At 54.6% G+C, this 27,402-nt stretch overlaps 1 protein-coding gene across 32 annotated transcripts; it reads right to left on the reverse strand.

Moving 5' to 3' along the window:
- Window positions 1–5,212: 5,212 nt before the first annotated feature.
- On the reverse strand, window positions 5,213–27,286 carry MAP7D1 (MAP7 domain containing 1). 32 transcript variants are annotated; one of them, XM_067011574.1, is made up of 19 exons: window positions 26,842–27,156; window positions 25,694–25,797; window positions 14,222–14,572; window positions 13,971–14,039; window positions 13,212–13,375; window positions 12,455–12,569; window positions 10,881–10,991; window positions 9,574–9,696; window positions 9,323–9,477; window positions 9,083–9,228; window positions 7,973–8,298; window positions 7,506–7,683; window positions 7,281–7,419; window positions 7,069–7,173; window positions 6,721–6,774; window positions 6,480–6,522; window positions 6,298–6,394; window positions 5,987–6,180; window positions 5,213–5,800 (listed from the first exon to the last, which is right to left on the reverse strand). In XM_067011574.1, exons 3-19 carry the CDS (start codon window positions 14,493–14,495, stop codon window positions 5,790–5,792), a joined length of 2,304 nt encoding a protein of 767 aa, XP_066867675.1. In that variant the 5' UTR covers window positions 14,496–14,572; window positions 25,694–25,797; window positions 26,842–27,156; the 3' UTR covers window positions 5,213–5,789. The 32 variants fall into 32 exon arrangements, with proteins under 32 accessions (XP_066867675.1, XP_066867669.1, XP_066867652.1 ...); XM_067011568.1 differs by having other exon boundaries at window positions 6,480–6,525; window positions 26,842–27,138; XM_067011551.1 differs by having other exon boundaries at window positions 6,480–6,525; window positions 7,946–8,298; window positions 26,842–27,138.
- Window positions 27,287–27,402: the final 116 nt, after the last annotated feature.

The raw sequence follows: 27,402 nt of genomic DNA on the forward strand, positions 1-27,402 counted from the left end.
ATGAGGCTGTCCCGAAGTGGAGTGGTTTGGGGAAGGGGCTGGTAGTACACAGGAGGTGTTGTTGAGCTGCCCCAGGATGCCAAGGCCCCTCCAGTTAGGGAGGGAGTCTTGCAACTAACGAGACTCTTTTATTTTATGTGTTAGCTCAAGGAATGCCTCACCCAGGTCACTAGCCCTAATTTGCAGGTGAGGAAATCGAAGCTCACAGAGGTCACGAGAATAGTCCACAGTTATAGAGTGAGTCACTGGCCAGGACTGGACACTCACTTCCTGACCTCTCTCTCTGCCAGTACCCTGGCCACAGCCCTGCCCCCTGCCTCTGGTTCCGGCAGCTCCGGCCTCACCTAGCTCGCCAATGTGCTCATTTAACCACGAGGGGGCGCCAGATGCCCGTTCATGGAGTAGCCGGGCCCAGGCTGAGGAATGGAATGACCGCTCCTTTGGCGGAGGCCCATCCGGACTGACGCCCTTGAAGCTGGTAAAGAAAGTAGCGGGAAGATTGAGCGGTTGTAAGACAGCCGACGCTCAGGAGCGGTGGCGGCTGGGATGAAGGGAGGAGGAGGGAAGGGCATTTGTTGCCTCCTCTGGCCCTGCCTGGTCTGGCCCTGTTGGGAAAGGGACAGAACTGGAGAAAGGGAGGGCTCTCCGGAGCCCAGGCTTCTGCCCCCGCCTCCGCTCTGCTCGGTCTCGCTCAGGAACAGACCGGACATTCCTAAAGCTCAGGCAGGAAACCAGGAAATAGACCAGGAGGCCAGCCTCTCTGCAGCCTGGCCAGTTCTTCCAAAGCAACCCCCCGTGATGCGCCAGAGGACCCAGGCCCCAGGCGCCTGGACATTTCACCCTCCTAGAAAGTCCCCTGCACTCTTCTCTCCTGGCCTCTCGGCCCCTTCCTCCCAGCCTATGGGATCAGACCCATTCCCAGAGCTCCAGACCTGTAGGAGAAATTGTTATCCACCACCAACTTCTAGGTCAAACTCATGATCTGTCCCCCTAAACCTGGGTCTCTTCCAGAGTTACTTCTCTCAGTGAACGATACCAGTATCCATCTGCTTATTTGCCTCAGAAAACTTCGAGTCATCCTTGACACCTTTCTTTTTTTTTGCGGTACGCGGGCCTCTCACTGTTGTGGCCTCTCCCGTCGCGGAGCACAGGCTCAGTGGCCATGGCTCACGGGCCCAGCCGCTCCGCGGCACGTGGGATCTTCCCGGACCAGGGCACGAACCCGCGTCCCCTGCATTGGCAGGCGGACTCTCAACCACTGCGCCACCGGGGGAGCCCCGACACCTTTCTTTTTTATTCCCCATTTTTTCAGTTCCTCTGTCTACCTCTCAGTTTCCACCATTCACTGGATGGAGGGCCCATCATGTCTCACCAGAATTGGTGTTCTTGTTTGGACTCCTCTCTCCTTCTCCTCTCAATCCCCTCTCCAGGGGGTAGCTTCTGATAATCTTTTCAAATCATCAATTTGATCATGTCACCCACCTGCTGAAATCTCTCAACAGCTTCCCAGTACTCTTGCAATAAAGACCATACTCTTAGTATGGCCCATCAGGTCCTGCATGGTCTGGTCCTTCCTGCCTCTCCGGCCCCACCCTCCCTCTCACGCTCTCTGTTCCAACTACACTGGCTGTGGTCATCACAGGGCCTTTGCACCTGCTGTTTTCTCTGCACGGAATTCCAGCCTTCTTCCTTGTTAACTCCTGTTCCCTCAGATCTCCGCTCCAGCATTGCTTTCTCAGGGACACCCTCCTCTTGACCTCCCTGACCAGGTCAGATTCCTCATTAGTCACCCTCCCAGCACCACATACTTCTTCATGTACCTGTCATAGTTGTAATTGTCCATTTGGTTGTCGTATTATTTTTAATATTTTATTTATTTATTTGGCTGCACCGGGTCTTAGTTGCGGCACGTGGGATCTTCATTGCCGCATGAGGGCTCTTGTGGGATGCGGGATCCCATGAGAGCGGCATGTGGGATCTAGTTCGCTGACCAGGGATTGAACCCGGGCCCCCTGCATGGGGAGCAAGGAGTCAACCACTGGACCACCAGGAAGTCCAGGTTGTAGTAGTAAAGTAATGTCTGTTTCTTTCACTAGACTTAAGCTCTGTGAGCGTTAAGGACCATGTCAATTTTTTGCTCACTTGAAAATCTCCAGCACCTCTGTCCTAGCACATAGTAGGTGTTCAATGTTTCTTGAATAAATAAGTAAATTAATGTGGCCCACTTCTCTCCGCCTCTGTTTCCTGAGCCTAACCCTCCATCATCTCCTGTCTAGAGCTTGGCAATCACTTTTTAACTGGTCTCCCAGTTTACAATCAAGTCCCTACTGGTTTCCCACCCAACAGCCAGAGAGGTCTAGTAAAAATGCCAATCTGACCATGTCACCCTTCCCACCCCCATTTAATAGCATTCATTCTCTTCCCATGGTCCTTGGAATAAAATCCAAACTCCTGAGCCTAACAAGGCCTTGCATGGTCTGCCTTACCGTGCGTCAAGCTCCACCTCCTCAACGGACCTTTCTTTTTTTTTTAAAAATTTTTTAATTGAAATATAGTTGATTTACAATGTTGTGTTACCTTCTGGTGTACAGCAAAGTGATATATCTCATATATATGTGTGTGTGTATATATGTGTGTGTGTGTGTGTGTGTGTGTGTGTGTGTATATATATATTCTTTTTCAGATACTTTTCCATTACAGTTTATTACAATATATGAATATAGTTCCCTGTGCTATATAGTAAGACCTTATTGTTTATCTATATCTATTTTATATATAGTAGTGTGTATCTCTTAATCCCAAACTCCTAATTTATCCCTTTCCCAGCTTGTGGGATCTTAGTTCCCCAACCAGGGATCAAACCCTGGCCCTCGGCAGTGAAGGCACAGAGTCCTAACCACTGGACCACTAGGGAATCTGCTTTCCCCTTTGGTAAGGTCTGAGTTACTTCACTTAATATGATCATCTCTATCAATGGGCCTTCCTTAATTCAACAAATATTGAGCACCTATTGTACCAGACACTGAAGACTCAGTGATGAGTAAAAACAGACCCCTTCAGATCTGTCTACAGTCCTCCAGATACTCAAATATACCTCTTTTCCATGCAGGGCCTATGCACATGCTTTTTTCCCTGTCTAGAAAAGGCTTCTCTTTCCTTGCCTTTCTCCATTCCTGACTTTGCCCAGTCAACACCTACCACCCATCAGATCTCAGATTAAGCACCATTTATTCAGGGATATCTTATCTGACTACAACATAGGTCCACCTCTTAGATGCTCTTATTGCTCAGATATTCCACCTTCATAGCACTTAATCACATTTTCTATTTTCACTTTTGTTGTGTGGGTTTTTTTTGGTTAATACCCATCTTCCCAGGAAGCTCCAAGAGCTTCCAAGTCCGGTTTTGCTTACCATCCTATCCTTCTGGTCCTCCACAATTGATTGAATGAATTAATGAATAAGTAAGTGATTCTCCTGCAGCAGTATTCAGAGGGTACTGCCTTCAGGGAAATGGCACCTCTGCTTTGGTGTGAATATGAGCTGGGGGCTGGGAGGGGTGTCAAAGGAGCTCTCACTAAGGAGAGGGCCTAGAAGCTCTTAGTCCCCTCCCTGCCGACACCTGTGACTTGGCCCTGCCCACCTCTCCTCCCCCCACCCCAGCTCTCCCCATTGTTCACAGTGCCCCAGCAGCACTGGTCCTGCTCCCACCCCTCTGGGGCTTCTCACACCCTGACGCTGCCCCCTGCAACTCTTCTCCCTGCTCTTTTTCACACAGTCAAGTTGAAATGCTGCATCTTTAGAGGACAGTTTCTCTGAGTAGGTCTCCCTGTTATTGGCCATCTTTTCATCCAGTTCATTTCCTTCATCTCAGCTCGCAGGGAAATGCATTTATATATTTATCATCTATGTTCCATCTAGATGTGTTAGAAGCTTTTGACCACAAAAACAGAAAACCCAACTCCATTGGCTTTAACAACAAGGAAAGTTGTCTAGTGGTAGGAATGGTTTTGAGGTGGGTTAATTCAGTGAGATTCTCAAGGTTTTTAAGTTCCCCCCATCTCACTGCTCTGCCTCCTTGATGTTGGCTTTGTCCTCAGGTTGGCAGGATGGATGCAGCAATTCCAGGCATCACAGTTGGACTTCATGTCATACTAGTAGGGTTTTCTCCTCATTATGGGTCTTAGTTAACTATTGCTGTGTGAGAAATCATCACAAAACTTAGTTTAGAATAACATTTTAACTGGAGGGGCTTAGCTGGTTGGTTCTGGCAGAAGGTCTCTCATGAGGTTATTGTCAAGCTTTAACCAGGGCTGAAGTCACCTGAAGGCTTAACTGTGGCTGGAGGATCCACTTCCAAGCTTGTTCACGTGGCTGTTGGCAGGAGGCTTTGGTCCGTCCATACGTGGGCCTCTCCATAAGGCCGTTCCTAACATAGTGCTCGCCGTCTTCCTCCAGACGGACCAAGAAACCACGTCAGAAGCTGCAGTGTCTTCTGGGACCTAATCTCAGACGTGACACACCACCACTTCTGCTGTATTCTATCATCAGCCCAGCCCTGGTTCTACATGGGAAGGGAGTACACAGCGTGAGAACACAGAAGGTGGGGGACGCTGGGAGGTCATCTTAGAGGCTGGCTCCCATGTGGCATTTTTTTCTCTCAAAAGTGAGGGAGCCTTTCCTAGAAACCCGGGGAGACTTTTCTTTGTATCTGCTGGCTGCAGTTGTGTCCCATGCCCGTACCTAAACCAATCCATCCCGAGGGGCGTGGGACCGTCAATTACAATCATGATTCACCCTTGGGCTTAGAAGCCATCTCTGCTGAAGCACAGGGTGGGATCCAGGAGGAAGACAGCCACCTGAACAAAATCAGGATTCCGTCTGGAATGAGGAAGGGACGATGGGAGTGGATGTTGAGTGGACGACTGTGCCTCTGACGCTCACCTGCTAGACTGTCAACTCCACGAGAGCAGAGGCCAAGTCTTTTCCTACTACGGCATCCCTGGCACAGAAGCCCACTGCCTGGCACAGGGTCGATGTAACCATTTTTGTTAAATGAATAAATGACAAAAAGGAAGGCCACAGGCAGGATGTCTAGGACTGATACCAGGTAGGGATGGATATCTGCAGGCCCCTGGCTCCTCAAGTTCTTCTTAGAACTCAGGAGGCCACCTGCTCCCAGCCCCACTGCCAGCCCCAAGAAGAGACAGCACTGGCAGAATTATTGTCATTTTATTTCTGGAGAAATTTGATCAGATGCAATAACACTGATTCCAGGCGAGGGCAGGGGGCATGGGTACCCCTAAAGCAACCAGTATCCTGTGGCCCAAGGTGCCCCCCATCCCCAGACCTGGGTTCCCCCTCAGTCACAGTTAAATAGAGGGAGGAAGATCTCCCCAGGGAGTCTTGGGAGGGTCTGCCTCTTGCACCCACCACTCCATGCAGAGGAGTCTGAGCACAAGCTATTTACAGTATTCACATCCACTGTACCCCACCAAACCAAGGCAAATACTACAGGTAGCCCTTCCCCATGGAGGAGGCCAGAGAGGCTGTGAGTGTACGTGTGTGTGTATGGGGGGGGGGGTCCACGCCTGTGAGCACACGTATGCACTGAGGGGCTCCAGCCAAAGAGACATCAGTCTATAAGGTGCAGGTTAAAAATAACAGAGAGGACCCAACCCTCAGGGGCCCAGGCCACTTCCAGCTTTGTTCTGTCTCTTTCTCTTGCAGACATCCTGGTAGATGATGCAAAGGAGCCCTCATAGTTGTGCCTGGATCCAAGGCAACCCCTTAAAGGACTTCTGGGAAAAAAGCGGGAGGGGAAACAGTCAGGAGAAACCAGGCTCCAAGCTCAGATGGCTGGGGGTCTTCAGGGTAGAGCCTGACAGGGCCTCTGGCAGAGCTAGGAGAAGAGAGGGCACGGCTGAGGAGGCCAGGGAAGGCTGCTGGGAGGTACAGATATAGGTCCAGGAGACAGAGAAACCTACCTGTGACCTGTGGGGCCTGCACCACTGCTTTCTTGAGGAAGGCTTCTGCCTCTGCGAAGGGCAGGAGTGCCTCTGGAGTTCGGCCCAGACTCTTGTCCCCAGAGGGTCCCTTAGAGGAGAAGCCATTCTCCTGGTGCGCTGGGAGAGACTGCAGGCCATTCACCAGGGACCCCGGCGACTCCTTGTTTGGCAGGCTGTGGATGCAGAGGCCAACGCTTAGGCACCTCCCATCGTAGGACAGCCCAGGTACCCCACAGCGCCAGCTTGACCCTGCCTCCCTGCTCATGGCCCCTGGGGTTGGGAGCTGGTACCTCCACTGAGGCTCCTGGGGGGCCAGATCCTCTTTCTGCACAGCCTCCTTCTGCAGCCCGGAGGGCCGAGCCTCCATGGCTTTCACAGGGTCTATCCCTGGGAAGGAATGGCCACCAGTTAGGGGCTGGTGAAAGGATGAGGTCTGAGGATCGGGATGGAAACAAGGGGAACGGGCATTTACCTGGGCTGGAATTGTTGGCCTTTGCCTCCTTTCTGTCCTGCTTCTGCTTTGAAGAGGAAGAGCGGTCAGGCTCAAGGGAATATCTGGCCCCATCCCACTGAGCTGCTGAATTCTTCTCTCCCCAGGCCAGACCCTGAGCAGCCTCCCAGATGGCCTCCCTCCTCCACCCTGGATGCCTTTCCCCAACCTCCCTTCCTCACCGGACCTCCACTCCCAACACCGCTCTTGGGGGCATCCTGACCTTGATTTCAGCAGCTTCTGACTTCCGAGTCCTCTTCATGATTTCCTCCAGGCGCTGTTTGGAAGCCCCACACCAGTTAGGCCCAAGCCCCGCCCTAACCCTCAACCTCCCACCAGCTAGTCCTGGTGCTGGAGTTTCAAGGCCCTTCCAGCTCGTATCAATTCTTTCCAGGCCAGGAAGCCGACCTCACCCCAACTCCTTCTTGTCCTACCCTCTACAAGTCCAAGGCAGGGCCCACTTCCCAGCCCCACCAGCCCCTCCAACGGAGTGGAGACTGAGCCCAGGAGCTGGCCCCGCCCACGAGGACCAAGCCCCGCCCACAAAACTCCCGCCCACCGCTCTGCACACCTTTTTGCGCTCCTGCCGCTCCTGCTCCTCGCGCTGGAAGTGCTTTTCCCGCTCCAGACGCTGCCGCTCAGCTTCTTCTCGGGACCGAGCTTCGGCCTCCTCTTTCTGCCAGAGAACCCCGGGAGCTTTAGGCAGCCGGCCTCCAGCTGCCCCTCCCGGCCGGCCCCAGGCCCGCCACGAGGAGGCGCCCGCGCCCCGCCCTGCGGGGGCACCTGCTTTTGCAGCCGCTCCAGTTCCTCCTGCTCCGCCTGCGCCTTCTCCCGGGCCTCCTGCTCTTCCCGCCTCCTGGCCTCGGCCTCCCGCTCTGCCCGGGCCTCTGCCTCACGAGCCAGCTGCTCCTCTCGCATTCGCCTGGGGGACAGAGGAGACTCAGGCTTACCCCCAGCTTCTTCTCCAGCCCCTGTAAAGGCCTCCTCAGTCCCCGAGGGCGTGCTCACTTGTCCCTTTCTGCCTGCAGCCTCCGCTCCTGTTCCTCCCGCTCCCGCTGCTCCCGGGCCTGGCGCCGCTTCTCAGCCAGGAGCCTAGTGGCCTCTTCTCGGTCTGTCGTGCCGGCCATCGGTTTGCTAGGGGTCACCAGGGGAGCAGGGGCTGGGGGTGAGGTCAAGACTGCTGTATCTGGAGCGGGATCCAGGACCAGGAATCAGCATACACCAGCACAGGCACCTTCATTACCCCTGCATGCCCCCGTGCCTCCTGGACCTCAGGGCGATCCAGGCAGCCCACCCGCCCAACTCCTGCCACCAACTCAGAGCAGTGCGGTCCTCCTCTCTGGCAGGAGCCTCCTTTTGCCAACACCCAGTCCCCAGGCATCTCTGGCAGCCCACACCTCTGACCACCTGCCCCTCACAGGCAAAGCTGGCTTCTCTGCCCTGCCCACCTTTTGGCCTCTTCTCTCCTTGCCCACCTGCAGGGATCTCTGTGGGCTGCTCCTCCTGGGGCTGGGCTGGGGTGGGTGAGGGCACAGGCGAGGGTGCTGGTGAGGCTGGGGCTGCAGGCTCCTTCTCGTCACTGGCCTTGCCCTTGCTCTGGTTCTTGTCCTCAGGCCCCGCCACACTGAGGCTCTCCTTTGCCTCATCCTTCCTCCGAACCCGCCCCTTGGGTGATGCAGTGGTACCGCGGGGGGACGGTGGTTTTGGGGGCAGAGCATGACCTGGCCCTGGGCTGAGGCAGGGAGAGGCAGGCCTGTGCCAGGATGTGGAGGGAGAGGATGGCCGGGCCTTGGATTTGGGACTGGGAGAAAAAAAGAAGAGTTAGACCTTGAGGGCACAGAGTGTCCACGCACACATGTACACACTTTCAGCATGTCACTTCCTCAGGGAAGTGTCCTCCCCAGGCTTGGGTCAGCACCCCACCTTATGTTCTCTCACAGAAACATAAAATTTCCTTTTAGAGCATACATCCCAGTTTGTAATTACATATTCATTTGTGATTCTTTGATTAATGTCTGTTTCCCCAACAGCCAGTAAGACATTATAATAAAAGCAAGAACTAGGCCTAGGGACTTCCCTAGTGGCGCAGTGGTTAAGACTCTGTGCTCCCAATGCAGGGGGCCTGGGTTCGATCCCTGATCAGGGAAGTCCCCCATGCATGCCACAACTAAGAGTTCACCTTTCACAACTAAGGAGTCTGCCTGCTGCAACTAAGAAGCCCACGTGCTGCAACTAAGACCCAGGGCAACCAAATAAATAAACATTAAAAAAAAAAAAAAAAAAAAAAAAAGAACTAAGTCTGGTTTGGCTCATGGAAATGTCCTCAGCACCCAGAACAGTACCTGGCAAGGACCATTCATGCATCCAGCAGGTATTTGTTGAGTGCTTACCAGACGCCAGGCACTGTTCTAGGTGCTAGGGTAATTCGGTGATCAAAACACTCCCCCCACCCCCCCAGAAAATCCTCCCTCAAGGAGCTTTCCTTCCAGAGGTGGGTGCTTAACACATATTTACGAATGAATGGCTGGCTGGCTGGCTAGCTGGCTGGCTGGCATAGGCAGGCGGTGCCCCACTGCCTGGCCCACCTGAGCTCCACGTTGCCAGTGGAGAGGCGTGGGCGGCGCGGAGAGGCAGGCAGCGACTGGCGCTTCTTGAGGCTGCGCTCCCGGGCCAGGGCACTCTTCTCCTTCTCGTTTTCCCTCTCCTTGTCCTTCTTCTCCTTTTTCTGCACCTGGGGAGGAGGGTTAAGGAGAGCATAGAGACGGGGAGCAGAGGTCAGAGGCGCCCGCGCTGCCCTGGATGGGATCCCTGTCCCCACCACTCACCAGCGAAGCCTCGGGCCGGAGGCGGGCCGGGGCAGGGCTGCCCACGGTGCTGGCCTTGCGGCGCTCCCCGGTGGGGGCGCAACGGTGCCCGCTTCGGGGGGCGCTGCACGGCGTCAGGGGGCTGGCGGAGGCCGAGCGTGGGCACACGGGCACGGCTGCGGAGGGATGAGTGCGGTCGGGGTGCGGCCCACTCACGAGGCTGGCCCCCGTCCCGCCTCTCGAGGGGGCTCTCCCAGGACCGTGGCCCCTACCCTGGTCCCGGCCGTTTCGGGGCAGGGTGACTGCACTGCGACTCCGTGCCAGGAAGGAGAGGGTGGGCGTCATCAGACGGTCCACAATGCTGCTCTCCCATGGGCTCAGCTGCAGGCTGCGATCTAAGGGGAGATGCCGGGAGAAGCAGGTTACTGCAGGGCCGGTGCAGGCAGAGGCGTCCGGAGACTGCCAGACCACCCCCTTGCTGAGCTCAAGGAGTCTCCTCCCCCAGGAGGCCTCTCCCCTCAGTCATGGGGGTTACACAGGTCCGTCCTGGGGTCTGACCTCCACTGCAGACCCAGGCAACAAGACACTTCCCATGGCAGGGCTAGAGGGTCCTCTCCTACCGCTCTCCCCAGGTGAAAGGGTTCTGCACTGTGAGTATAGAGAGAAGCCACCCAAGGTTGGTGGCAGACCCAACTGCCCACTTCCATGTCCCATTTCCTGCTCTCAGAGGGCTGGCCTGGGGAGGTATATGCCCCCATGGATCTGGGACAGTGGGGTTCCTTGTGCTCCTCTGACTGAGGAGAGGCCCAGCTTTTGTGCGTCCCATGCCAGGGAGAGGCTGCTAGGGGGGCCTGGCTGCCCTGGGCCACCCTGCTCTGTCCCCTCAGCTGCTGGGTTATTTTTAAGCTTCAGTCAGGTGGGGTTGGTAACAGCAGCTGATTTGGCTGCTAGGCAACAGAGCAACCAAATAAAAGCTGGAGAAACTTATAAATAACTCCTGCCATGGCCCCTTCACATGTGAGCACCAGGGCATGGTGGGAACACAGGGGCTGTGCTACCCTCCTTGGCCAAGGCTCTGGAGCCAGCCAAGGCCATGGCTGGGGCTCTGAAAGCAGTGAAGGCAGGTTGCATGGGCCCTCCAGGGTGGAGTCAGAATAAGAGGGCTCCTCCACACACGGCACCCAGGCTCATCGGGTACTCGGGGGCAAAGCCACCTGCCTAAGGCTGGTCTAGGCCAGCTGGCTGTGGTTGGAGATGAGGCTGCCTGCCCATTCCCACCCTCCACCGCCAGTCCTACCCCCAACCCACCTGCTCTCGAGGCCCCAGCCAGGCTCTTTGCCTGCTGGGTCACTGCCCTTTGTCTCTGTTCTCCTCCCCTGTGGGGCACACCTCTGTTCTCAGGGCCCAGACCCAAATGCCGGCTCCCCCAAGGGGTGCAGAGCCCCGAGTGGGGTCGAGTGGGGATGGAGACCTGGGGTATGTGAGGGCTCCTGGGACCTGGGGTTCTTGCTGAGCTCTGGAGAAGGCTTGGTGGGGACTACAGGAGCTCTGGAGGGAGGAGGGCTGGGCCTTCTCTTACTTCTACTGGGGGAGTTCCAGAGCGTGGCAGAGGACTTTGAGAGCCGCTTGTTGATTATAGAGTCCACGTGTTTGGGCAGGTTTACTGCCGACACGGAGCACCTGCTCCCACCTGGAGGGGAAAACACAGGGCATTAGGGCCGGGCCAGACGGGAGCCAGGGGGGGCACTGAGGCCTTCCATGCAGGATGCTCCGCGGGCAGGAGGGGACAGGGAGGAGTGGGCAGGCTAGGAAGGGGAGGAGGAGGCAGACTTGGCTCTGAGAGGACGGGGCAGGGGGGCGGGGGGGTGGGTAGGTGACCCGAGACAACCTGGATTGGGGGAGCCGACGGAAAAGGAACAGAGGAAGGAGATGGAGTAAAACTAGAGAAACTACAGCCTTCCTGGCCAGGAAGTCACTCCCTAGGGCTGGGTGCTGCCACCCCTCCCCCATAACCACCCAGCGTCGGCACTTGCTGGCACTGCCCAGCCAAGGCTCTATGGCTACAACGCCCACGGTACTGGGACAAATGCAGAGACGTTCCTAAACAGAAGAACCCGTGGTCAAAGTCACTCACACAAATCCACATATTCATAGGGACACACAAAGACAAAGACGTGCAGGTCCGGGCATATGGAGTGATAGGTACTTCCACATGCATGCGTGTGTGCAGACATGCACAGATACAGAAACAAAAACACCAACAGAAAGAGGGTCAGACCCAGATGCACACAGGCACAAATATATCGAAGCAACTTAATCGTATTTGTAACAGCTAGCATTTGTTGGATGCTTGCCAAGTACCAGGCACTGTGCTGGGCACCACACACATGTTACCACACTCGATCCTCCCCAACATCTACCTACAACCTCGGAGGCAAGTAGTACCGTTATCCCCATTTTACAGATGAAGAAAGTGAGACAGCAAGAAGTCAGAGGTCACACCACACGTGCCAGAGCTGGGATCCTGACCCAATTCCGTCTGACTTGGGAACCCACACTGAGGTACACAAGGCCACAAACACACCAAGGCAAACACATATTAAGACACACAACGCGCAGATCCATGAGCACATACACCAAAAGATGCACAATGAGAAATACTGAGTCTTGCCATTACATAAAGACATCCAAACACAGCGGTACACACATGCCAGCAAAAAGTCAGACCAAAATCCGCGATGGCCCTACGTGAAGAAAACTCAGAGACAAAAATCTACCTTCCAAGACAGATACATAAGGGGGTGACTGTTTTCTTTAAACATCCAGGGTCTGCAGGGTATTAAAGTGCTCTTCTATGAATCAGCAACTAATAGTGATTGACAGGAGCAAAGAAGGCGAATCTAAAATGACATAGCTTTGAAGAGCAAACCAAATGAAGAGACTCGACCTCTGACTTGATAGTGGAAGTCCTTGTAAAGGACTGGGTTTTACAGACTTGGGTTTACAGATCATTCCAGAAGGCACAAGTCACACGAAACAAGGCATACCTGCTGCAGGGAGTTGCCAGCTCCTTGCACTGAAGCTGCTCCCTTCCCCCACCTCTCAGCCCCCAACCTCCTCCACCCACCCTGCGGCCCCTCCGGGCGCACTCACTGGTCTTCCGTCCTGGGGAGCTGTGGTGCAGGGCCCCTGCCCAGGACCAGCGCTGCTGCCGGATTTCGGCCCACGTCTTCTTCACTGACCTCTGGATGGCTGCCTCATATCGCTCCTGGTGAGGAGGGGGCAGAGGGGAAGGGTCTGGCCTCAGAATCATTCCTCCTACCTGGGAGAAAGGCCCTCTCTCTCCTGGGACAATGCTTCCCCCTACGATTGAAGACAGTTTGCAAGAGATCCCTTTCAACTTGTTCTTGGGGAGCTTTTCACTGTTCTTGACTCATTATCTGAGTGTCTGAGCGGTTTCTCTGAGGATGGAGCGGGACTCACCGTGCCTGGGACTCCCAGGTGGGCCACTGGCACGAGGGTCCTGACCCTGGAGCTGTGTTTGCTTTTAGCCTGAGGCCCCGGGGCAGGGCCAGGCTGCCTTTTCCTTCACATCTTCATGGTGCTCAAGCCAGGGTTCTCCTAACTAGGAGGTCACTCAGCACACTCAGACAGACACATCTCTGCACACCTATACACACACACACACACACACACACATACGTGTACTGACAGCACCGGGTTACAAGTGCCCACCCTGGCGTGTACAGAACCAAACACATCTGCACAGATGCCCAGATATAGTACCCATGGCACACAACAGCAGACACATGAACACAGATGTGCATACACACTAAGCCAGTGTGCAGATGTGTGCACGCACACGCACACAGGTCCACGCGCACCTGGTCAGAATTCAGCATAAACGCACCTTGTTTTTCTCCAGTTTCTGCCGCTGCCGCTCCTCCAGGGCTGCTCGGCGTTGCTCGGCTTTGAGCCGCTGCTCCTCCAGCCGCCGCCGGCGCTCCTGGAGCTGCTTCTCCCGCAGCACCTTGGCCTTCTCCTCCTTCTCCAGCCACACCGCCTTCTTGGCCGCTGTGGGGAAAGAAGCCCCAGGGGGCGTGAGCAGTCCTGCAGCGCCCGGCCCAGCAAGTGTCTCCTCCCAGTGGCCTTGCCTGTTCCTCGGACCCTGGGTGGGTCCCCCTGCCTGCTTGGTGGGGAGGTGCCTCTGCTCTCAGACTCCCCCCCCTCAAATTGAAGGGCATCCTGAAGATGGGTTGAGACCTCAGAATGAGGGCTTCCCCAACGGGAGGCCTGTTTCTCCCCCATTGGCCTCATGGTCTCTGGGCACCAAAGGAGAAACAAGCTCTTTAGTGCCAGATCCCTGTCTGACTTTGGGGTCTGTTGTACAGATACTCACATATTGTGATTAGGAGCATGGGATTTGGGGTGAGATGAGGCTTCTGGGTCTGAATCTCAGCTATGCCACTAGCTGTGTGGCTCAGGCAAAGGATTTCATCTTTCTGAGCCTCTGTTTCCCCATCCTCAGAATGGATAGAGGGTTAAGTGGGATAAGTGTACCGCTCTTAGCACAGTGCACATAATAGATGCTCCAGAAGTGTTAGTGTTACCAACAGGATGTCGATAGTGGTGACGCTGAAGAAGATGCTACTGCTTCCCACACACTTACCCAGGTACTTGGCCCGCTCTTCCCGCCGCTCCTTCGCCAGCTTGTGTCTCTCTCCTGCCTTCTTTGCATCTTAATAGAGGGAACGAAGAGACTTAGGTCAAGAGCCTGCCCCAACAGGGGAGTCAGCCTCAGGGCCCTTCCCGAAGGCCTCATCCCATGCCTTGTCTTATCTCCTCCAGGGTAGAGAGACTCCCTCTTGTGGCATCATCCAGGGCTGGGACTGGGCCCGGGACTAGGGACATCACACATACCTTGCTTCGTGGGAGGGCTGTCGGCAGCTGACACTGCTGTTGGGGATGGCTGGCTGCTCCTTCGAGGAGGCCTGGCATCCCGTGGGCCTGTGGCTGGTGGGGTGGGTCCCCTGATCTTCACTTCTGAGAAAGGGGACTCTTCCTGCTGTGGGGCTGGCCTAGGCCCGGCCAGCTCTGGGGGGCTCTCTGGTTCCAGTGGGAGCTGCTTAGGGCCAGTGGTGTTCTTCATGGCGGGAGGGGTGTCTGGGGGAGTGTCGGGCACCAGGGCTGACATCGGTGGTGGTGGCGGCGGCGGGGAGGGGTCACCTTCTGGAGAAGGTCGTGGCTCTGGAGGGGTCCTGGCTGCCACATCTGTAAGGACAACACAAGAGAGGAGAGAAAGTCTGATAGAACATCTGTGCCATCAGTTCAACATGTAGCTCTCTCCCTTGTCCAGCTGATATTCATTCATTCATACATGTTTATCGAGTTCCTTCCATGTGTCAGGCCTTCTTCCACACACAAATGATATGACGGTGAGAAAATGGCCACAGTCCCTGCCTCTGTGGAGCCCACACTCTAGCAGGGCAGACAGACAGATAGCTAGGTGATTACAGTATAGAATAAGTACTATGTCTGGGGTAGCAAAGCAGAGATGGTTAACCTATATTGGAGGGGCTTCCTGCAGAAATTATAGCCAAGCTGAGGTCCAGGATGAGCTGGAGTTGGCAAACCAAGGAAGAGAGGGTTCTGGCTAAGAGAAGAGCATTTGCAAAGGGGCAGAAGGGAGCAGGGTGTATCGGAAAAGCTGAGAAGTTTGTAGTAGCTATTAGTGCACCAAATGGTAATGACTGGTTTCCATGTCTGCCTCCCTCGCCTTTCTGCTTTACCTTGGGGTCACAGTGCCCGTCCCAAGGCCTGGTGCTCAGGGGCTGCCAGTGCTGGGCACGGTGGGATGCCCATGTGGAATCCCCAAAAGGGTAGGCAACCAGCGACATCCCCTTTGTCATCTTTTTTTTCTTTCCCAACCACCCTCAGATTTCTTCTTTTAAGACACCGATATTTCCGAGACCCTGTAAAACACACCAAAGTGCCAAGTAAGGAAGCCACATAATTTGGTGTATACATGTTCGTGCACACATGTGAGCACAAGTACACTACAGCGCAACAGAAAGACAGGCTTGGGAGTCAGCCTGATGAGGGCCTGATTCTGACTTCACCACCCAAGACAGGAAGAGAGGGCCTGATAACCTTGGGGAAGCCACTCAACCGCTCTAAGCCTCAGTTTTCATATCTGTAAAATGGGGACTATAAGCCCAAGCTGATAGGCATGTCAGTGAAGTACCTGGAACAATTCATGTGCCAGCAAACAGTACTTCCCTCTCTTTTCCTGTGGGTCTTATGAAGCTGCCAAAGAGAAGCTTCTGCATGTTGAGCCCTGGTGCCATCTACTGCTGCCCTCTGGGCACTGAGGGGATTGGTGGGGACACAGCCACAGCCTGGGCTTAGGGATCAGGGCCAGGGTCCATGGAAAGGTCAATCTAAGGAAGCATTTTTCACTCTCGCCAGATGCCTCCACCATGCAGGGTCCTCTGCTCTAGGAATGGTGGCCCTCTCAGGAGGTGACGAGCTCCCCATCCCTGTGGGTGACGATGTGTATGCAGGGAGAGGACCCTCCCAAGGCGTCAGCTTTGGAACTCTGGGGACACTTTTCAGGGAGACGGGTGTCCAGTGGGCTCTGAAGAAGGCAGGCTATTTGAATGTGTGGCCTCCCCGCTAACTGTGTGACCTTGGGCTAGTTACAGGCCCTCTCTGTGCCGTAGCTCCTCTTCTGTAAAATGCAGATAGTAGGACTGTGATGAGTGTTAGTGACAACAATAATCACTAACGTGTATATTTCTCGAGAGCTTCGTATGTTGAGAGCATTTTACACATATTAGTTTTAATCCTTATGACAATACTTCTGAGGAAGACACTATAAATATCTCTTTCACACAGAGGAGGAAAGAAAAGCAAAAAGAGGTTAAGGAAATTAGCTTGAGGTCACTCAGCTGGGAAGTGAAGGAGCCTGGACTTGAACCCAGTGTTTGTCACCGCAGCCCATGCTCTTAGCCCCACACCCTCCTGCCCCTGTGTCAGGCAGTATGCGGTTCCACATGTTACACAATGAAATTATCTGAGGCTCACACTATTTCCCCCTCATTCCTTCCCTTCCAGCTTCCTGGGCTCCAGGCAAGAGCCCCAGCTAAGGCCCTTTTCCCCCAACGGTCCCTCCAGCCAGCCCCTAGGCTGGTCCCTGTCTGCCAGCCCCTAGGCTCACGACAGCTCTCACCAGACCGGCTCCAAAAGGCTGCCTGGTCACTGCTAGTCGACTTCCCGGCCACCCGCAAACTCCTTTCCAATTCCGATGGGCAAAAAAACTAGCGGCAACCGTTTAGTGAGTGCTTGCCACATACTGAGAGCTGAGCTGGGCCCTTTGTATCCCCATCCTGCATCTTCATATGAGCTCTGAGAATCTTATCCCCATTTGACAGATGAGACTATCAAAACTTACCCCACTGAGTGACTTGTCCAGGGTCATAGAACTAGTATATGGCAGAGGCAGGACTGAACCCAGGACTGTCTGGGGCCAGAGGGCCCAGGTATGTACGTATCTATACACAGCTTGAAGGCTGAGGTTGAGGCCGGCTTATTGCCGTTCTCCTAGCACCTGTGCCTGCTACATGTGTTGCAAGGAAAACTGGCAGGTGGCTGTTTGTCTACACCTAGGCAAATCACACCCAGCAAGCAAGACAGTGAATTTCCAACTAGCTTCTCACTAGCCCTGTGAAGGGAGTCTCGCAAGAAGTAGAAGGATGAGGCCTGGAAGGGCCTGCACCTGGGCATCAGATGCAGCGGGGTAGGAAGGTCTTAGGCTTGAGTCAGACAGGCCTGAGTAGGGAATTTCAGCTCTGCTGTGGGACCTTGGACAGGCCCTGAACCTGTCTGAGCCCCAGTTTCCTCAGGCTGGGGCCTATGGTGTTGGGACCTATGGGGAGGTACACCACCTCTGGCACTTGACAGGGGCTCAGTAAGCAGCACCTGCCTGGAAGAATTGGTCCACTTCCTCCCATCTCTGCCACAAGCGCCCACGTGGCTCAGGCCTTCACGCCCACTGCTCCATGACGCTGCTCTTCTCAAGGTCACCAATGACCTCCGCATTGCTAAGTCAGCAGCCATTTCCTGGTCCTCGTCCTGCTGACCTATCAGCCGCATTTGACACGGTTGATCCCTTGGTGCTCTTTGAACACTTTCTTCAATTGGCTCTGAAGACAACATGCTCTCCCGATTTCCTTCAACTTGCTGGCTGTGACTTCTCAGGCTTCTTTGCTGGTCCCTCCTCAACTTCCTAACCTCTTAGCACCGGAGTGCCCCAGGGCTCAGTGAAGACCTCATCTCTTTTTGGTCTACACGTACTCCCTTGGTGATCTCATCCAGACTCATGGCTTTAAATACCATTGCTCTGCTGATGACAACCAAATTTGTACCTCCAGCCCAGATGTCTCCCTTGGGTGCCAGTTTAGCTCATGCAACTCCCTACTTGACACCCCTGGATGTCTTACCGATGCCCCCAATTTTTTTCTAACACCTTTATTGGAGTATAATTGCTTTACAATGGTGCATTAGTTTCTGCTGTATAACAAAGTAAATCAGCTATACATATATCCCCGTGTCTCCTCCCTCTTGTGTCTCCCTCCCACCCTCCCTATCCCACCTCTCTAGGTGGTCACTTATGCGGCTGCTTCCCACTAGCTATCTATTTTACATTTGGTAGTGTATATATGTCCATGCCACACTCTCACTTTGTCTCAGCTTACCCTTCCCCCTCCCTGTGTCCTCAAGTCCATTCTCTATGTCTGTGATGCCCCAAACTTAACATCCAAAACTGAGCTCCCGATCTCTCTCCCCCAAACCCTGCTCCTCCTCGAGTTTTCCCCATCTCAGTCAATGGCAACCCAGTCCTTCCAGTTTCTCAGGCCAAAAATCTTGGAGTCATTTAAGAATCCTTTCTTGTCTCACAACTCACATCTAATGTCTCAGTAAATCCTTTTGGCTCCACATGCCAAGTACATTCGGAATCCAATCACTTCTATCTCCACTTCTATCATCGTGGTCCAGCCACTATCATCTCTCATAAAATCCTCCCTGCTGCCATCCTTTGTTCTCCCCTTTGGTCTTTTCTCACCACAGCAGCAGAATGATTCTTTTCAAGAATAAGTCAAAAAAAAAAAAAAAAAAAAAAGAATAAGTCAGATCAGGAGTTCCCTGGTGGCTTAGTGGTTAGGACTACAGGCTTTCACTACCATGGCCCACGTTCAATCCCTGCTTGGGGAACTGACAAAATCCTCCAAAGACGCCCCACCTCAAGGGAGGAAAAACCAAAGGCATCACAATGGCCTCCAGGGCCCTTGGGGATCCTCACTCTCCAGTCCATTACCTCTTGGCCTCCTCTCCTCCTCCCCTTCTCCCCCTGCTCCGTCTCTTTTGGCCACTGTTCCTTATTTGTGTCAGGCATGCTTCTGCCTCGAGGCTTTGCCCTCACTGTTCTCTCTACCAGAATTCTCTGCCCCCAGATCCAGCATGTCTCACTCCCTCACCTCCTTCAGATCTTTACCCGTATGTGACTTCTCATTCGAGCCTTCCCTGATCCCCTCCTTAAAATTACAAACTGTAGTTGAAGTCTCCCTCCCCTTTCCAACTGTACTCTTTTTCCTTCCAACTCTATTTTTTTTTTTTTTTTTTTTTGTGGTACGCGGGCCTCTCACTGTTGTGGCCTCTCCCATTGCGGAGCGCAGGCTCCGGACGCGCAGGCTCAGCGGCCATGGCTCACGGGCCCAGCCGCTCTGCGGCACGCGGGATCTTCCCGGACCGGGGCACGAACCCGTGTCCCCTGCATCGGCAGGCGGACTCTCAACCACTGCGCCACCAGGGAAGCCCCCCAACTCTATTTTTCCCAGTAAGCATTAGTAGCACTTTAACACTGTCTCCCACCTCCAGAAGGTAATCTCCATGAGGGCAGACATTTTTGTCTACTTTGTTTAGCTCTTCTATTTCTAAGGCCAACAGAGCCTGGCACACAGGTGCTCCACAGCTGTTTGTTGAATGAATGTATCAATGAACTCCACCCTGGCAGATACCATCAGCACCTCTCTTCCCTGGATGACTGCAAACTCCCCCCACTGTCCTACCCGCACCCTTTCCCCCTCTGCTCTCCACTGAGCAGCCAAAGTAATTGTTTCCAAATGCAAATCCAGCCATGGTACTCTTCCCCACTGGAAGCTTCACAGTGGCTTCTCCTTGTTCTTAAGAGAAAGACAAAATTCTTGAACCCAGGCTGCAAGTCTGGCAGAGTCTGAAGGCCTCTCCGAACAGGGTAAATTCCTTCATTATATATAGTCATGGCTTCATGTGCCTCTTATTTGGAGCACTGCGACTGTTACGGTTTTACACTTCCTTGTTTGGTTCTTTTGTTATTGGGAGGCGGGCTGGGCCGCATCTGCTCTGCTCGCCACTGCTTCAACAGCAGCTACCGTCGTGGTGCCCAGTATGTGGAGACCATCACGAAATGCTGCCGCATGAGAATAAAGCACTGTACCAGGAAGCCACCCTCGCCTAAAGCAGGTGCACAGAGAAGGAGATTTTTACCCTAATAATGAGCAAACCCATGTTGCAATTTCTTGCAAAGGGATAAGCACTTGAAGGGAAGTAAAACAACTCCCTCTCAATTGAGTTTGGGCAGCTTCTTGGACTAAGGTAGTCAGGGAAAAGTTAATAAAAGTAATAATGAGTGTTGACTCCAGCAGTTCAACAGGAAAAACTCCCCAAGAGGCAAATAGCACGTTTGGAATTCTTCTTCTGACCTGGCAGACTATTGACCCCGAATCCAAATATTTTCCTCAGAATTATGCCAACCCTGATGAAATATCATTGGGACAGTGTTATTCGGAACAAATTATGTTAAGCCAAATTAATTCCTTGGTTAATTATCTATATGGTGTGGTTAAACCAATATCTGATTATTCCCATTTTCAATCACCAAATGTGATCCTTCAGCCACCTCATTTTATTGTATTTTTGTGTGTGTCAAATTGTGAGGTTTTATTTTGCTATGCTGATATCTACCAGAAGTGTTTGTTAAGAACTGGATAAGTGACAGTTTGTATTCATTTCTTGGCACAAAGAGCATTAGCAGGGCAAAGGTGCAGGAGCTGGTTGCAGGGTCAGTAAGTCTAGTCTTCTCAGAAAACCCAAGGAGGATTGCAGAAAGATCAGGGCTGAGTCTCTCAGAGGGCCTGTCACATGTCTCGGGGTGCTTACTCCCCATCTCCACCCTCTGGGCGCTGGCAGGCCTTTCCTCTCATCCCTCCCCAACAACTGCTCCTGGGCCAAAACTCCTCTCACAATACCGATAACTCAGTCTGCCCTTTTTGTCTGCCCGCTGCCCCCGCGAGAGTTGGTGGCGAGAATCCTTTTTGCAGCCCAGAGCTTTATATAGGACCTACCCAGCACAGAGTAGGAATTCTGTGTCTGTTTAATGAACACCTGCATGGATGGATGGATGGATGGATGGATGCACTGTGGATAACATAGTAAAACCCCAAGCTGCTCCAACGTCTAGCCTCTCTAACCCTAAATGTCTTTACCATATCAGAGCCTTGTATGTGCCCTGCCAGCTCCTCAGCTCAGGAAGGGAAATACAGCTGAAGCCCTACAGTACACCAGGCACCTTCCCTTATCTCACCTAGTTCTTATTACAGCCCCAAAGGGAAAGTGCTATAGGGGCCCCTGTTCCCCAGGTGCGAACACTTAGACAGGTTAAGTGAACTGCTCACGTCAGTGTCAGAGGTAGGACAGGGCCCAAGGCTGTCTGATGACAAAACCCTTATGTCACACTGTTTCTGGTGGGTGTCACATCACCCCTCCCTAAGGCTCCTGCCTGTTCCCTGAAGAAGGAAGTGATTCAGTGGTTCCCCTGGGGAGGTTTCCCCCATGAAGATGAAGGGTTCAGGTGGGGCAGGCAGGCACTGAGCTCAGAGGGCAGGAATGCAGGGAAGGCAGGCTCCTGCCCAGGCTGGCCACCAGGAGCCAAGAAGTGGGGCACCTGAGCAGGTGTGAGGGCGAGTGGCCCTCCTCCAGGAGGCTGAGCAAGGGAGTGCCCAGGGGAGGGGCTGCACAGATAGCAGAGGTCAGCATATAGCTGACCCCTAGCCAGAGCCTTCCTGGCTCTCGTGCTCCTTAGGTGGCAGCATTGGACCAGACAAACGAAGGCAGGGAGGCCGACAGAGGGGCAAAGACAAACATGCAGACAGAGGGTACACACTGCAGAGAGAGACCCAGACAATGTGGACAGAGTCTGCACAATGGCGAGAGACAAGACACGTTTCTTTTCTCTCTCTTGTTACATACAGAAAACAGACCTACTGGGATTCAGAAATCTACACACACACACACACACACACACACACACACACACACACACACAGAGTCAGGCACCCCCTCCGAGGCATAGACAGAAACCTCAGAGATTCATACAGCACTCAGGGGTGTGATGTCCCAGTATTACACAGACTCATCCAGGTCACTTCGGCCCTGCCCAGGGAAAGTCCAGTTAACTGCAGCAACAGCTAATGCTGTGTCAGGCACAGCTAAACACCTTAAAACTTCAGTCCTTTTCATCTTCACCACAATCCTATGAGGTTGACATTATTACCCCATTTGACAAATGAAATAGATTCAGAGAGATTAAGACACTTGCCGGTGAGTAGCAAAGCTGGGTTTGGGTCCCGAATCAGGGTGACAGTCTGTACCTTCACTCTGCTATCCAAAGGGGGCAGCCTCCTGGGTTTCCTCTCCTGGAGAGATCTGGGCTGGGAGGATGGGGTGGGCAGGAAGGACAAACCCTGGGAGATGCCTGATCATGGGGCTGGGACAGAGGGGAGCCTTAGGGGGCAGCATTACTCCCAGCCGGGACAGAGCTGAGCCAGCTCTGAAAGGGAGTGAACTAGGACAGGGACAGCCTGCTCCGGTGGTCCTCCGAACCTGGGCCACAGGCCCTTCGCAGCAGGGCACTGGGGCCAGGCTGTGGGTGATAAAGCCGGGATCCCACCTGAGACTGCAGATCTGAAGAGCTCTCTGGCCCGGTTGGCGGCCATTGTTCCCAGCCTCCAATCAGGAGCACCCACTTCCTGTTATTTTAGGCGGCAGGAAATGACCCCATCCCACAGCTTGGGCCCTCCCTCAGCCCCAGCAGGGCTGCCCACGCTGAGGCTTAGAAGCTGAGGACAGAAGCCCAGACTTAGGCCAAGGCCTGAGGATGGCCTACTGGCTGAACTGTCACCATTGCCTGAGTCCAGGGCCTCCTTCTGGTCTGACTTGCTCAGATTCCAACCCAGCAGGAGGAACAGAGGACCCAGGGCTCTGCTAATTCTACCTCTGCCTGCCAGAGGAAAGATCACAGGGTCCCTAAAACCAGGATGCCCATAGAAGACCAGTCATGCAAGGACAGTGGGCCAGACTCTATCACCAGCTGGCTTGGCCATGCTAATTCACCATAGAGGTTTTAGTGCACAGGCTTTAGAGTCGGATGGACCTGGGTTCAAATCTTGCTTCTGCCAGTACCTAGCTGTGTGACTTTAAGCAAATTACTTCCCTCTCTGAGCCTCATCTATAAAATGAGGATATGGGACTTCCCTAGTGGTCCAGTGGGTAAGAATCCATGCTTCCACTGCAGGGGGTGCGGGTTCGATTCCCGGTCAGGGAACTAAGATCCCACATGCTGCACGGCACAGCCAAAAAAGAAAATTTGAATAAACAAACAAACAAGCAAATAAATAAATAAAATGAGGATAATACTAGTCCCTACCAGGATAGTTCTGAGAATCAAATGAGACAATGCACGAGACATATTAAGTGCTATTTGTGGCACAGAGAAGGTCCTTAATAAACAGGGGTGGGAGATAAGTAGGATCACCAGGAGAGTCTATTCTTGGCCCATATCTCCTTTTATAACTGGGGAGGAGCACTAGACACCCAGTTGTCTACCCCCTACCATGCTCTCTGCTCCCCTCGGGGTAGAGCTGCAGCTGAGAGGTGATGGTGGAGATGCTGAAGGCTGTGCCCTGGGGTGCCAGGCAGAGCTGCCACCTCCAACAAAGCTGCATTATCTGGGCTGGCTCGTTGGCTGCCTTACTGGCCCCAAGGCCCAGTGGGGACCCAAGGACATGGTTCCCAGCTGCTTGAGGCCAAACTCCCAACATGGATCAGACCTGAGACCTGCCCTGATCACCCTCAAGTGCCACCACCCCAGCCTGGGCCCTGCTTTCAGCTCCTTCCCTGCTCCCTCAGCCCTGCCCCACCACCAGCTGATGCCCATCCCTGAGAAGGAGGAGGAGCAGGAGGAGGAGGAGGAGCTGGGGGAGTGAACTGGCCTGGTGCCCCTTCCTCCTTATTTGCATACGCATGACTGCACATTAGGGGCTCATTAGAGGCCTCATTATTGGGCCCACCAACCCAGGGAGGGACAGAAACTGTCAGTGGGCACTGCCAGCCAGGCTGGCTGCTGTATGTAGAGAGGCGGTCCATCTTCTCATCCATTCAGGTCCACCTCAAATGCCTCCTCTGTGAAGTCTTCCACAAGCAGATTGCACCAACCACTGTATCACTGTTATACCTGGGCTCCCCAGCAGTGAACACATCGGCTTCCCCCACTGGACCAGGAGCTCCCTCAGGGTAGTGACTCTGATTCACTTCTCTGCCATCTGTACAGCCAGCACCAAGCTGGCACATGGCGGGCATCAGTATGGCTGCGCTGGATGGCTGCACCCATCCCCTGGGTCTCTCTCCTACTCCCAACTGCCCCACTTCAAGTACAGGGCCCTCTGTTCCCCAGATACAGCCTGGCTCATGTCTGTCTAGAACCCACCTCCCCCTTGCTCTCTGGCCTACATTTACCTCCTGAAGTTCTAATTAATCACACCTCCACCTCAGGCCTCTGAAGGAATTAAAAATAGTAACAACAAAAATAAATAGCGTTTATTGAGCATTGACTACGTATCAGGGCCTCTCCTAAGTGTTTTATGCGTTTCTCTAACTTAATGACCCCAATGTCTCTATGAAATAATTTCCAGCATTATTGTCATTTTATAGATGGGAAAATTTAAGACTTAAGCAAATTACCTAAGGTCACACAGTAGTAAGTTACAAAGGGGAGACTTAAATTGTTTGATTCCAGAGTCTACACTCTTAAGCAAACTGACTCCCAATTTCTGCCCTCATTTCCTCCATATTTCGTACCTCCCTGCTGGCACCAGTTCTGATAAGCATAACGACAATAATGGCAATAACACTGTACTGCAGGTGTCTGTGTGCCAGGTTCCTTTAGGTACATCACCTCTGACCCTCACATTAACCCCACAAGGTTGATAATACTACCTCCATTTTCCAGGGGCATAAACTGGCCAGAGGAGGTTAAGTCACTTGCTCCAGTTCACACTTGACCCCTACTGCATGCTGCCTCCTTTTAATGCTCAGTGTGCAAAGGGAACTCAAAGAGGGCAGGAATCATGTCATATGCACTTGGTGTCTCAGACCCATGCCTCAAACTCTCACAAGGGCACGTGTAGTGGACAATTCCTTTACTCCCTGGAAGCTCTTGACTCACAGGGGCCCTTGTCACCTTCAGCTTCTCTGTGTAGGGACCAGCCACCATCCTGACCCAGGTTCTCATGTAACTCCATCTAGGTCCCTATGTGTAGAAGCCTTCCCAGTCCAGGACTCTGTATGCAGGACCCACTCAGGTGCCCCCCAATACAGCCAAGCATCCTGCCCATGCCCTCACGTTCAATCCAGACATCCCACTCCAGTGCCCTGCTTATAAACCAGCTACTCACTCCAGCCCTCAGCTCTGGCCCAGTAATCACCGCCATTCAGGCCCTGATGTACACACCAGTGCCAGAGACCCTCAGCTGCAGAGGGCCAGTAAGCAGATGGAACTGACCCAGCCTAGGCCTCCCTGGGTTCCCTCTCAGGCTCAGCAGAGCCAAGACGGACCAAAGTGCCATTGTTCCAGCACAGCCTACAAACCTCCCGAACCACACCAGTCTGACAGCCTCCCCTTTTCGTCCTCCAGCTCCCACACCCACAGGATCCCCTCTAAGCACCCACACTGGCATGGGGAGGATCCCACCCACAGCCAAGTGGCTCCACCTTGTCCTGCACTCTCCGCACCCACAGACACTGTTTCATCCTGGGCCCATGCCCCAGGGGGCAGGGAGGTGACAGGGATTAGGCTCTAGGACTCTATGGAGGTGTGGGGTTGAGGCCACCTCCCCCCCTGAGTCAGTGGGAACAGGACTTAGGTCCTCAGTAATCAAGCTCTTCCCTCCCTTTCCAGGAAGAAAGAGAAGGAGAAATCCCTCCCTCCAACCCCAGGCCCAACCAGAAACCTGTCCCCACCCCCTCATCAGCTGCTCCCAGATCCGAAAGGGATTTGCAGAAGTCCTGGGCACTGGTGGTTGGTGGGGTGAGGGGAGGGGAGAGAGCTTTTGATGGTCAGGGGCCTGGAGAGAAAGAGAAAGAGAAAGAGGGAGGGAGAGAGAGAGAAAGAGAGGGAGGAGAGAGAGAGAGAGAGAGAGAGAGAGAGAGAGAGAGAGAGAGAGAGAGAGAGTGTGTGTGTGTGTGTGTGTGTGTGTGTGTGTGTGTAAGAGGGGTAGGTATCAGAAGCCTCAGCCTGAGGAATGATGTGGCAGGTCCCTGGAGTGCCGGCCACAAGCCTTCACCTCATTCTCCAGGGAAACACTCAGGACTGGAGAGGCTGGGAAGGAGGGCACCAGGGTAGACAGATTTACTTCTGTCCCCTTCCTCCCCAAATCGGCCTGGGTGGGCTCCAGAGTAGGCCAGGCTGCTGGGGAATAGGCCCACTCCCCAGCTCCCGCCCTCGCCCCAAACAATGCCGCCTCCCCCTCCCCCTCGCCTTTATCCGGCGGGTTACTTGGCAGCCGCCGCTAGAGACCTCCCCCTCCCCTCTCCTCCCCTCCGGGCCAGCCCGCAGCAGCAACAGGCCCTTTGCGCGGCAGCTGGAGGGATGGGGTGGGGGCGAGGTCTGGGCCAAGGCCTGGGCGTGGGGGGGGCGCGCCAGGGCCTAGGCTTCGGTATGCAAGGCTTCAGGCCTGAGAATGTGGACCCTCGACACACACGTTCAGACTGGGGTCACACGTGCCCACCGGGGATGGGGAGGGGGACAGACGCCCCAGCTCAGGAGAAGAGGATCTTCAGGGACTGGGGTAGATCGGGAAGAAGGGTAAGGGCAGGGAAGCCGAGGTGGCAGTAGACTGGGGCGGAAGGGTCACCAACAACTCCACATTGGGTTCCTCGCGGATCTGGCGCCCAGGACGTCCCAGCGCCCGGGATGGGGGAGGGGGCAGCTGTCAGAAGATGCGTCGGTGGCCCAGAGCCTCCGACGCCGCTGCAACCTTTATTTTTGAACTTCCAAGTGGTCAGAGGGCACGGCAGGGGAGGGGTCCCCGCCGACCGGGCCGGCCTCATCCTCGGCCTGTCCGAGGCAGGCCCCACGATTCCCCTCTCTCATCTCGCCTCTGGCATACCTGGGGCTGCGCCGGCACCGGGCTCCGAACGTGAGCCGCTTTCCATGGCTGCGGCGTCACTGGGGAGGCTTCGGGGTTTCAGCAGCGGCGACGGCGGCGGCGGCCAGCGGCCAGGATAGGGGTCCCGCGGCGCATCACGCCCGGCCCGGCCCGGCCCGGCGGGCAACGATTCGAAGGCGGGGTGAGCTCCGGGGTAGGTCGAGGCTGGCTCGGCTGGTGGCCTGTGGGCTCGGAGTCGCCGGCCGCCCAGTGTCTGTCGGCTCCGGCCGCGATCCTGCTCCTCGCCCAGCGCCGGCCCAGTCCCCGCCGCGGCCCAACCCTATTGTACCGCCCGGGCTGGGCCTGGCCTCGCCGCTGGCGCGTACCAAGTTGGACGCGGGGAGGGCCACCCCCGCAGTGCCCGGGACCTAGCGGCCGCGAGCCCGCCCCGCCCCCGCCCTGGGGCGCGGGGGCCTCGAGCCGGGGGACGCGGCCGCCGCGGAGAAGACGCCGCGGCTCCCGGAGGACGCCCGTCGAGCTGTCTCCCCCTGCGGCGGCGCGTTGGTACGCGCCGCAGCGCGA

The sequence above is a fragment of the Kogia breviceps genome, chromosome 1, assembly GCF_026419965.1.
Source record: "Kogia breviceps isolate mKogBre1 chromosome 1, mKogBre1 haplotype 1, whole genome shotgun sequence".
In the NCBI taxonomy this organism is placed as follows: domain Eukaryota; kingdom Metazoa; phylum Chordata; class Mammalia; order Artiodactyla; family Physeteridae; genus Kogia; species Kogia breviceps.

Excerpts from the sequence above, each read along its gene's own strand:
- MAP7D1 (XM_067011448.1), bottom strand. The coding sequence starts at position 26,887 with ATGGAAAGCGGCTCACGTTCGGAGCCCGGTGCCGGCGCAGCCCCAG. Across the intron at positions 6,181-6,297 it reads CCCCAGGAGCCTCAGTGGAG|CCTGCCAAACAAGGAGTCGC; the intron begins GTACCAGCTCCC and ends CTGCATCCACAG. Across the intron at positions 5,902-5,986 it reads GCAGGCCCCACAGGTCACAG|CTCTGCCAGAGGCCCTGTCA; the intron begins GTAGGTTTCTCT and ends CTCTTCTCCTAG.